This window comes from Mus caroli, unplaced genomic scaffold, assembly GCF_978045245.1.
Source record: "Mus caroli unplaced genomic scaffold, Mus_caroli_1 scaffold_13, whole genome shotgun sequence".
NCBI lineage: Eukaryota > Metazoa > Chordata > Mammalia > Rodentia > Muridae > Mus > Mus caroli.
In genome coordinates this window covers 9,360,285-9,371,853 of record NW_028227268.1, presented here as the reverse complement: position 1 = coordinate 9,371,853, position 11,569 = coordinate 9,360,285, and the positions used below count along the sequence as shown (strand labels likewise).

General features: G+C 50.3%; 1 protein-coding gene across 1 annotated transcript; it reads left to right on the top strand.

The window, feature by feature from the left end:
• The first annotated feature begins 1,585 nt into the window (after positions 1 to 1,585).
• Sox9 (SRY-box transcription factor 9) lies at positions 1,586 to 6,061 on the top strand. The gene is made up of 3 exons (XM_021176419.2): positions 1,586 to 2,397; positions 3,205 to 3,458; positions 4,053 to 6,061. Exons 1-3 carry the CDS (start codon positions 1,967 to 1,969, stop codon positions 4,889 to 4,891), a joined length of 1,524 nt encoding a protein of 507 aa, XP_021032078.1. The 5' UTR covers positions 1,586 to 1,966; the 3' UTR covers positions 4,892 to 6,061.
• The last annotated feature ends 5,508 nt before the right edge of the window (positions 6,062 to 11,569 follow it).

Genomic DNA, 11,569 nt, shown 5'->3' with positions numbered 1-11,569 from the left:
TTACTGCTATCACGAGTTCCTTTCCCCAAATAACAAATGCCCACTTCGGAAGAAAACGAGAGGAAAACGAGCTTTTCAAAAGCATCCCAAAGGAAAGATTCATTTATATCTAAGTGCCCACACTTGGCAAATTAGAGGGGAGAAACCTGTCTTTGATATGATACAGGCCGATTCGCTTTATCAATAATTTAGTAAGTTCAAAGCGAAGTTTTGCAAGAATCAGAAAGGGGGTGTTTAAATGAATTTGTTTATTTTTTTTTACACCGTTGTGAGTTTGTTTGTGGTTCCGAGGGCATGTCGCCCCGGTGGCAACTAAGATTTTTATTCGTTCCAGAAAAGATAATTCCTCCCTTAGCCAACCTTGCTCTAAGAGTTTGAGTAAACACGCAGCTTCGGCTCCAAGCACTCTTAAAGTGCAACGGACTCCTTAGTGGCCTCCCCCAGAACGCCCACCTGTGTGCAGGTCTAAGAGGACGCAACTAAAGCCCAGACGTCTTAGCGCTTCGCCCTCTTAGGTATCTGGTAAAGGAAGGCCCAAGCAAGGGAGCCACAGGGCTCCACCAAAGTGGCCCGTTTTGTCTGGAGTCTCCAGTCCAAGTCAAGGGCCTTCTCGGCCTCACCGCCCGGCCCTGCCACCTTTGCAAACTTCGCCCTCAACCCCGGAGCAGTTTTGCAAACTCCAGTGGCGAGCCTGACGGTGTTTGTGATTCAGTCAGGGGGCAAGAAGCAGAACTCTAAAGTAATAATCCTGACTCCGAGGGGCGTCAGAGTACTGGAGGGGCTGGGAAAGGACTTGTCAGTTCAAGGTCGGCGTGGCCCACGGGACCGGCCGCAAGAGCCGGGGACTGCGCGGTCCCCGCCGCCAGCCTTTGCCTGGTGCTCGGCTTTGGTTTTCATTGATTCCCACTGCGGGAGCGCAGCAGAAGCTCCAGCCACCACACCAGCCTCGGTGAACCAGAGCGCGTTAATCTATTTATATGGATTATTACAGAGAACAGCGGGCGTTGAGTCACCCAAACATTTGCTTCCAAAAGACCATTTCTAAGCACTTTTTTTGGAAGCCGGCAGACTCCAGGCGCAGAAGCCCAGCTTCGCTTTGACGAGCAGCTGTTGCAATTTCCATTGCTGTAAACGCCAGCGAAGTCCCGAGTACCACGGAGACAGCATCGAAAAGTGGGGGTGGGGGGCTGTGGGGGGTCCTAGTCTAGACACGCTCGCGTGCACGCGCGCGCGCGCGCGCACACACACACACACACACACACACACACACACACACATCGGTTCACACGGAGACCGTTCCAAAACTGTGACATTCCGAGAGTAGAGAGCAAACTTACACACTCGGACGTCCCGGGTCCCCCGCTTGCCCCGCGCCCCCCTCCAACTCCCCTCACCCCACCATCCACCCTCTGGCTGAGCTCCCCTCCTTTCTCCTCCCCTCCTGTCTCGTCACCCAACCCGGAGCCACAATCCTCCCCAGCCCCCCTTCCAAAATCCGGTCCAATCAGCGACTTGCCAACACTGATGACTCAAGAGCTAGCCGTGATTGGCCCGAGGTATCAACGTGAAGGAGGAGTATTTATTAGAGACCCTGAGCTGGAAGTCGGAGAGCCGAGAGCGCTGCTCGGAACTGCCTGGAAACTTCTGTTGGAGCGACAACTACCAGTTTCAGTTCAGGAACTTTTCTTTGCAAGAGAGACGGGGTGCAAGTGGCCCCGGTTTCGTTCTCTGTTTTCCCTCCCTCCTCCTCCGCTCCGACTCGCCTTCCCCGGGTTTGGAGCGGGCAGCTGAGCACCGGCCACCCAGCGCCTCTGCTAAGTGCCCGCCGCCGCAGCCCGGTGACGCGCCAACCTCCCCGGGAGCCGTTCGCTCGGCGTCCGCGTCCGGGCAGCTGAGGGAAGAGGAGCCCCAGCCGCCGCGGCTTCTCGCCTTTCCCGGCCACCCGCCCCCTGCCCCGGGCTCGCGTATGAATCTCCTGGACCCCTTCATGAAGATGACCGACGAGCAGGAGAAGGGCCTGTCTGGCGCCCCCAGCCCCACCATGTCGGAGGACTCGGCTGGTTCGCCCTGTCCCTCGGGCTCCGGCTCGGACACGGAGAACACCCGGCCCCAGGAGAACACCTTCCCCAAGGGCGAGCCGGATCTGAAGAAGGAGAGCGAGGAAGATAAGTTCCCCGTGTGCATCCGCGAGGCGGTCAGCCAGGTGCTGAAGGGCTACGACTGGACGCTGGTGCCCATGCCCGTGCGCGTCAACGGCTCCAGCAAGAACAAGCCACACGTCAAGCGGCCCATGAACGCCTTCATGGTGTGGGCGCAGGCTGCGCGCAGGAAGCTGGCAGACCAGTACCCGCATCTGCACAACGCGGAGCTCAGCAAGACTCTGGGCAAGCTCTGGAGGTGAGCGCACGGGCCGCCAGGGAGGGCTCGGTGGCTAAGGGGGGGGGGGGACGCGGGCTGCACTCACCGACCCCGCCCCGCCTTTCTGAGCCAAGAAGTTGAGCATCCTGGGGTCTTTGGTCCAGGATGCAGGGCGGCGGGGGGCGGGGGGAGTGGCTCAGATTTTGAGAAAGTTCTTGGGATTGCTCTTGGCTATGGCGGGGGGGGGGGCGGGGGGGCGTGAATATGACTGCTTTCAGGAAGGTAGAAGGGAGTGAGGGGGTGTGCCAGCCTGGTCCCTCTGGAAAGGAACAATTAGAGGAAGCAAGCCCACCTTCCTCAGGCCAACTGCGCTCATTCCTGGGGAGATGGAGTGAAGGGGAAAGTGTAACTGAGACTGGAGGAGACCCAGGCAAGAATTGGGGAAAGCTACTGAGAACCGGCAGGGGCGTGGATCGACAGAGCGAGCTTCTTGCAATTTAAGTGGGTTTTCGGAAAGTTTTTACTGCGTGTTGGGAGGGGTGGACCGCTCCGGTAGCAAAGGCGTTTAGAGCAGCCTCAGCAGGGAGCTATTTCCATCTTCAGGGTTTCCAAAATAGGAGGCCAGGGGAGGGGGCGGGGCGAAGAGTGACCGCTCAGGTCGACTCTGAACACTTTTTTAAAAAGAAAAAGAAAGAAAAAGAAAGAAAGAAAGTTCTGAGTCTCAGAGAGGGGTGGAAAGCAGACTGGAGGGAGGGGGTAGTGCGCGAAGGAGGAGTGGGGACCTGACAGCTCCCGGGGTTTCATTGACCCCCCTCCCTCTTTTCTTCTGCCCGCCCCCCCCCCCAGGCTGCTGAACGAGAGCGAGAAGAGACCCTTCGTGGAGGAGGCGGAGCGGCTACGCGTGCAGCACAAGAAAGACCACCCCGATTACAAGTACCAGCCCCGGCGGAGGAAGTCGGTGAAGAACGGACAAGCCGAAGCCGAAGAGGCCACGGAACAGACTCACATCTCTCCTAACGCCATCTTCAAGGCGCTGCAAGCCGACTCCCCACATTCCTCCTCAGGCATGAGTGAGGTGCACTCCCCGGGCGAGCACTCTGGTGAGCAAGGCGCGAGTGATCCCCTAGGGGGTCCTCCTGGCACACTCTTAAGGTGCCCCCCTCCCCAGAAGTATCTGAGTAGGGACTTTGCGTTCCCTGAAGTAAGGAAACACTATTCCCTGCATCCCCTCCCAGTTCAGAAACAGGCAAGTTGGCGCGCGGGCGCGGGCGAACACACAAGCACACACACACACACACACACACACACACACACACACACACACATCTCAAACCATGAATCCTGAGCTGGATTCTTTATTGCAAGGTAACATGTCTTAATTGCTTTATGAAACTTACCCACTTTTCTCTTTGCGCCTCACCCCAAAAGCACACATTCTTCTACAGGTAGCAATTTAGTCTTCCGGACCCTTGGGACCTCAGACCCCTCCCCTGATAAAAGGAGCTTGCCTAGTGTGTACCTGCGGGTTAATCATTCGGCGACTTATCGCTGGTGCAGCGCGCCTCCAGCGCGGGAGCGGGTCCTAATGACACCTTGGAAACCAGGAAGAGTCCCCAGGGGGCTCCTAAGAATAGGGGCTTTGCAAAGCGCTTGTTGATTTTTTACCGTTTGTCTTTCTCTTTTATGGCCTGCAGGGCAATCTCAGGGTCCGCCGACCCCACCCACCACTCCCAAAACCGACGTGCAAGCTGGCAAAGTTGATCTGAAGCGAGAGGGGCGTCCTCTGGCAGAGGGGGGCAGACAGCCCCCCATCGACTTCCGCGACGTGGACATCGGTGAACTGAGCAGCGACGTCATCTCCAACATCGAGACCTTCGACGTCAATGAGTTTGACCAATACTTGCCACCCAACGGCCACCCAGGGGTTCCGGCCACCCACGGCCAGGTCACCTACACTGGCAGCTATGGCATCAGCAGCACCGCACCCACCCCTGCGACCGCGGGCCACGTGTGGATGTCGAAGCAGCAGGCGCCGCCCCCTCCTCCGCAGCAGCCTCCGCAGGCCCCGCAAGCCCCGCAGGCGCCTCCGCAACAGCAAGCACCCCCGCAGCAGCCGCAGGCACCCCAGCAGCAGCAGGCACACACGCTCACCACGCTGAGCAGCGAGCCAGGCCAGTCCCAGCGAACGCACATCAAGACAGAGCAGCTGAGCCCCAGCCACTACAGCGAGCAGCAGCAGCACTCCCCGCAACAGATCTCCTACAGCCCCTTCAACCTTCCTCACTACAGCCCCTCCTACCCGCCCATCACCCGCTCGCAATACGACTACGCCGACCACCAGAACTCCGGCTCCTACTACAGTCACGCAGCCGGCCAGGGCTCAGGGCTCTACTCCACCTTCACTTACATGAACCCCGCGCAGCGCCCCATGTACACCCCCATCGCTGACACCTCCGGGGTCCCTTCCATCCCGCAGACCCACAGCCCGCAGCACTGGGAACAACCCGTCTACACACAGCTCACCAGACCCTGAGGAAAGAAGAGCGATGGTGACAGAGCTGATCTTTTTTTTTTTTTTAAAGAAGAAAAAAAGAAAGAAACGAAAAAGAAAAAGCTGAAGAAATAAAGAACCAATTGAAATTCCTTTGGACACTTTTTTTTTGTCTGTCGTTAATTTTTAAAGACATGTAAAGGAAGGTGACGATTGCTGAGATTCCAGGAGAGAGACTTTAAGACTTTGTCTGAGCTCATGACAACATACTGCAAATGGCCGGGCCACTTATGGCCAGACGGACAGCACTCCTGGCCAGATGGACCCACCAGCATCAGCAAGGAGGGGCTTGTCTCCTTCAGAGTTAACGTGGAGGACGACTGGAGAATCTCCCTGCCTGTTTGGACTTTGTAATTATTTTTTAGCCGTAATTAAAGAAAAAAAGTCCTCTGTGAGGAATATTCTCTATTTTAAATACTTTTAGTATGTACTGTGTATGACTCATTACCATTTTGAGGGGATTTATACATATTTTAGATAAAAAAGTTAAATGCTCTTATTTTTCCAACAGCTTAACTACTCCTAGTTCAAGAGTGTCCCCTAGCCTTCCTTGCAACCAGAGTATTTTTGTACAGATTTGCTTTCTCCTAAACAAACAAACAAAAACAAAAAAATACAAAAAAAATGGAAAAAAGAAAAAGGAAAAAAAGTGTGTTGTTATAGTAACATAAATAATACACAGAATTTTGTTACACCATCAGTTTTGGGGGTGAGCTTTGATTAATTCCCCAGGCTCTTGGATTTCAAGAGTAGCTGCCTTAAAAGAAAGAAAGAGAGAGAGAGAGAGAGAGAGAGAGAGAGAGAGAGAGAGAAAGAAAGAAAGAAAGAAAGAAAGAAAGAAAGAAAGAAAGAAAGAAAGAAAGCCTTCTTTTGCAATAAGGGGAATAAACAGATAACATAGAGCATCAGTGAGCTTTATCATATATATATATATCTATATATATTTTAAAAACGAGAAGAAAACACCTTGAGCCTTAAATCCCGGCTGCTGGGAAAATATATGCTGTTCCTAGAACATTCACTGTGCCTTTGCCTGCTTCCTGGCTGCAGCCTCAGAAGGAAAGCCAGGGGCAAGCAAAGGAGACCAAAATTTCTTGGGGAAGATTTTTCAAGCAGCCCTAAGTGCCCAAGCACATTTTCCCTGGTTGCCTCCTGGGCCCCATGTGGCCAGCAGATGCTGGAGTTTGCCTGCTCAGACCATCACCTGTACCTCCCTGAATACCAGCGTTTAACCTTCAAGACATCCCATGTGCTGAAATTATTTATTTTGTAAGGAGGAGTTTTCATTTAAAAAAAAAAAAAACTCCTTCCTTTTTTTCTTTCTTGTTTTTCTTTTTCTTCTTCTTTTTTTTTTTTTCCTTTTTTAATTTACTGTCTCTAAGGTAGATTGTTGCCGCCTTCCTCAAAGGGTATAGTCATCTTTTGTTAAATTATGTTCTTAACTGTAACCTTTTTTTGTTGTTGTTGTTTTTAATTTATCTCTTTAATCTTTTTTTATTACTAAAAGCAAGTCTCTTTGAATTCTTCTTTCTAGATTTGTACAAATGCTTTTTTGTCCGTCCTCGTGGGGTTTTTTTTCTCCCCCTTTTCTTTGTTGTTTTCGTTGTTGTTGATAACAAACTGGAAACCTGTTTCTCTCTGTTTGTGGACAAATGAGAGGTTTCAGAGGCATTGAGGAGCGGACCACTGAGTCCTTTGCAGTGTTTTCGGCCACAGACCTTTGGGTCTGCTTGGACTGTATATGGATGTGTGCGTGTGTGGTGACACGGGACCACGCACGCCTCTGCGAGTGTGTGTGCCATGGATAGCCCCTTGCCTGCTCTCCTGCAGAGAGACATCGGACAGACCTTAATTCCTACTCACTGCTGTGGCTGGAGAGTATAAGGATTGCTTTTTCTTTTTTTCTTTCTTTCTTTCTTTCTTTTTTTTTTTAAGACAGCAGTCTTTTTTTTAATTTAAAAAAAAAAGATATATTAACAGTTTTAGAAGTCAGTAGAATAAAACCTTAAAGCGTTCTTATAATATGGCATCTTTCGATTTCTGTATAAAAACAGACCTTTTAAAAACTATTTCTGTAACTTAAGAAACCTGGCATTTATGTCATGTTTTCTCTTTAGGTAAGGTTTGGTTTGTTTGTGTCTTGTTTGTTTTCCTCTCCAAATTCTTCCTTCTTTGTGCACCCTGCCTTTCTTCCCTTCCTTTCTTTTTTGTATATTATTGTTTACAATAAATATACATTGCATTAAAGTGAAAACAGCCCCTTTGACTTATTCACTCTGTTCTCCTATGAAGAGTGCTTTAAGGAATCAGGCACTGAAGAGATTGTGAACCTGTGATCCTAGTGGTGGTTTCGATTTGATGGCTTCCCTTGCCAACTTCAGACTGGGCAGTGAAAGACCCAAGTCTCCTGTGCCCCTGAGCCTGAGCTCAAAGCATCTTGGAACCCCAGCAAGCCACATAGAGAATGTCTTGTCACTTTTGCCCACTCTGGCAAAATCTGTGTGTTGTTTAAAAACAAAACAAAACAAAAAACAAAAAAACTCTGCTTCAGGGTAGAAGCTGTTCCCCGTGGAGGTCAGAGGGGAGAGGTAACATTAGACTGGACATCAGAGGCCTGTCAGGAGACCAAACGCCAGAGAGGTGACTCTTTCTGAATGCCATATGGCAAACCTTAGGTGATTATAGACACATACCAAAGAAATGGGGTGCCCACTTGCAAGGCAGAGGAGCCAGAGGGAACAAGGGTCTACCTACCTACAGGAGATCTGGGAAAAAACTAATTAACCCCTGAAATAGTTTCCATCTCTCCTGATTTCTCTGCAGAGACAATGAAGAGAGACTGCCCCACCCCACCCCCCACCCTGTTCCCTCCAGTTTAACTCATACAGAGATTCAGAGGAACCATCCTAGAAGAAATACGGCCTAATCCTGTTTTCTTTGGCCCCAATTCGATGGGGAGTTTCCAGGTTCAGAGAGACGTTCAGGTCATTTTTCATTAAACCGATGAAGTCACTCCCTCCCACCTCCGCCAGGCACCTCCCCCACCTGATGGGGCCCGCGTCTAAGAAGGTAAAGGCACCTCCAGCACGCTGGGCAGACAATCTCAGGCTGAGTACAGGGCCCGGGTGCTAAGGGTTTCCTGGCCGGCCTCCCACAGCAGGATCAGGGCAACCAGGAAAACGATAGTTATCAGATCGAAGTAGCATTAGTCTGAGGTCTCCTCTGCAAATTCCTCGAACAAACACTGATTGAAGGCCTGTGATCCATGGGGGAAACGCCCCCAACAGATCTCTCTCTACACCTCCAGACATCAGATTCTCCTCATTAGTGCGAAGTACAGAGTTTGTTCTCCCTCTCCCTCTCCCTCTCCCTCTCCCTCTCCCTCTCCCTCTCCCTCTCCCTCTCCCTCTCCCTCTCCCTCTCCCTCTCCCTCTCCCTCTCCCTCTCCCTCTCCCTCTCCCTCCCCCTCCCCCTCCCCCTCCCCCTCCCCCTCCCCCTCTCTCTCTCTTTCTCTCTCCTTTTTCTCCCCCACCCTTTTCTTTTCCCCACTGCTTGCTGCCAACACTCACAAAGTCCTGTTTGAAAATGTCCGTGGTGGGCACTAAGTCTTGTCCATCTTATTCGTCCTAAAGAGCACAGGGTGACTCTCACATGGGGTCAACTCTGTACTGTCCTCTAACTCCTTGCTCTTTTCCTTGCTGTTGTGTGCCAGCCAGGTCTTCTGAGAGCCAGGATGTTCTGTTGTGACATGAACTTATAGGGTGGTCTAGGGCAATTTAACCACCATCATATGCCTCAGTTTCTCTCTCTCTCTCTCTCTCTCTCTCTCTCTCTCTCTCTCTCTCTCTCACACACACACACACACACACACACACACACACACACACACACATATACACTCACTCTATGTATGTATACAATTGTACCTTATAGCCGACAAGGTTGGTTTTGAAACGATGTGCAGCCAGCACTACTCCAGAGACTCAGTACAGCTGACTAGCAGTCTGAAAAAACATCCTCATGTATTAGAATTGTGTAAAGCAAGAGATTCCTAAAGGGTTCCCTAGGAGACCCCCAGGTGGCTCCGATACACAGTGAATACACAGGATACATTAAAAGGTCCTGAGAACATTCTTCGGAAGCCCCAACACTGCCACCCACCCTCACACTCATTAGGGCCAGTCAAAGCCCAACGTCACCAGATTATGAAATATTTTAGAGAAAGTTTTATGGTAAATCCACAAGCCCGGGGCTTATCACCTGGGCAACATCAGCATGGGCCAGAAACCTAGGAGAACAGCCACAACAACAACAACAAAACCCAAAGGGCTTGCCTTTAGACCCAAGAGTACTTGCTTATTCCTGTTTCCCTTCAGCCTTACTACCATAAAGAAAAGGAATTCTTTCCTGCCTGTCCCCACCACCACCACCCATCCAACAAGAAGGAATGAAAAATCAAACACATTTAGAAATGGTGTCTTTTGAACCCCACGGAGGTGTTTGACTGTGTGGTTCTCTTCTCACTTGCAGTCTTCTGCGTATCCTTTCCCATACCCTCAGCCCCCTGGGGCATCTTTTTATACTTAATTGATTGGCAAACTGTCACCATAGCCAGAGACAGAGTTGTTATGAAGCCTGAGCCTACTATCCTGGAGCACAGCCAGTAGGTTAGACCAGTTAGGCGCGAGGGGGCCTCACAGATCTTCCTGTCTCTGCCTCCCCAACAATGGGACTACAAGCACGAGCCAGCACATCAGACCTTTTACCTATCTGTGCCCTGAGGATCAGAACTGAACTCAGGACTTCATGCTTGTGCACCAAGCCCTTCACTAACCGAGCCATCTCCATGCCCCCCCCCTCCATTATTTTATTTAAAGAGCCTTCTTCGATTGTGGGGGCGTTGGAGGCAAGAAGCTCAGCCTGCCCATGACCATAGCTGATCACCCTGCCATCAGACATCGTAAACGTGACACTTCTGTCTGTTCTCAGTAGTGCCTGGCACTCAGTAGGACCTTAACTAATGCTGACGGACCTCTCATTACATCCAGGGACAAGAACATAGACCGCATTGCAGAGAACCCTACAAAGCTCCAATACTTCATCTTGGTTGTGGACTTGAAGCATGTGGGAAGACAGAACTTCAGTTGAAGAGCTTCCTCCATCAGACTGACCTGCAGCATGTCTGTGGGGCATTTTCTTGATTGTTCACTGATGTAAGTGTGCCGAGCCCACTGTGGGCGGCAAGAGGGCACGACCTATATTGGAAAGACAGTTGGGCACTGTACTGGCTAGTTTTGTGTCAACTTGACACAGCTGGAGTTATCACAGAGAAAAGAGCTTCCATTGAGGAAATGCCTCCATGAGATCCAACTGTAAGGCATTTTCTCAATTAGTGATCAAGAGGGAAAGGCCCCTTGTGGGTGGGACCATCTCTGGGCTGGTAGTCTTGGTTTTATAAGAGAGCAGGCTGAGCAAGCCAGGGGAAGCAAGCCAGTAAGAAACATCTCTCCATGGCCTCTGCATCAGCTCCTGCTTCCTGACCTGCTTGAGTTCCAGTCCTGACTTCCTTTGGTGAGGAACAGCAGTGTGGAAGTGTAAGCTGAATAAACCCTTTCCTCCCTAACTGCTTCTTGGTCCTGATGTTTGTGCAGGAATAGAAACCCTGACTAAGACAGGCACAAACCCTGAAGCAAGTTAGAAAGCAATGTTACTCAGTGGTTTCTGCTTCAGGTTCCTGCACTGACTGAGGCTGATGGATGGTAACCTATAAGATGAACGGAACCCTCTCCTTCCCGAATTACCTAACTTCCATTATCTCTCCACTGTTCATAGAGTAGAACTGGTTTAGTCTGGATCTCTGGAGAGTAACTTCTATTTTAATTGAATTTATTTAGTTTATGTCTATAGCTCTTTTACCTGCAAAGGTCTAGGAACCACCTGCACACCTGGTACCTTTGAAAGCCAGGAGGGGGCACTGGATCCCTAGGACCTGATGTTACAGACAACTGTGAGCTGTAGCATGGGTGCTTGGAATCAAACCCAGGTCCTTTGGAAGAGTAGCCAGTGTTCTTAAACACTGAGACATCACTCCAGGCTCTTTTCTTTAATAAGGCAAATTACATCAATTCCAAACAGCTGGACATGTTTGTGGGGATAGATAGATAGATAGATAGAGGTGAGATAGAGATATATGTGTGTGTGTATGTGTATGTATAAGTGTATGTGTATATGTATGAAGATGGTACAATTGTTAGGTACACCTCCTGGACTTTTCAAGATTTTATATTAAACTTATTCCAATTAACTCTATTTCACGCTGCCACATTCTCTCTTAAGAAGACCTATGCATAAATGAATTCCTCATAACGCCAGGAAATACAGTCAGTCATGGCAAGGATGGCGACAGGAGCAAGAAACCAGACAGTCCCATTAGATCCACAGTCAGGAAGCACGAATGGGCCTTCTATCACTTTAACCTAAAACTATACTAGCTCTTGAAGTAGCCAAAGCACCTAGTTATGCTGCAGTCAGCAATTTCTGTGACACTGTTATTGTGAAATTGTTCACGTGTGCGTGCTCGTGCGTGTTCATGTGTGTGTGTGTGTGTGTGTGCGTGCAAAGAGAACAAAGGTTGGTGTCAATGACTTCCTAAATCACTCT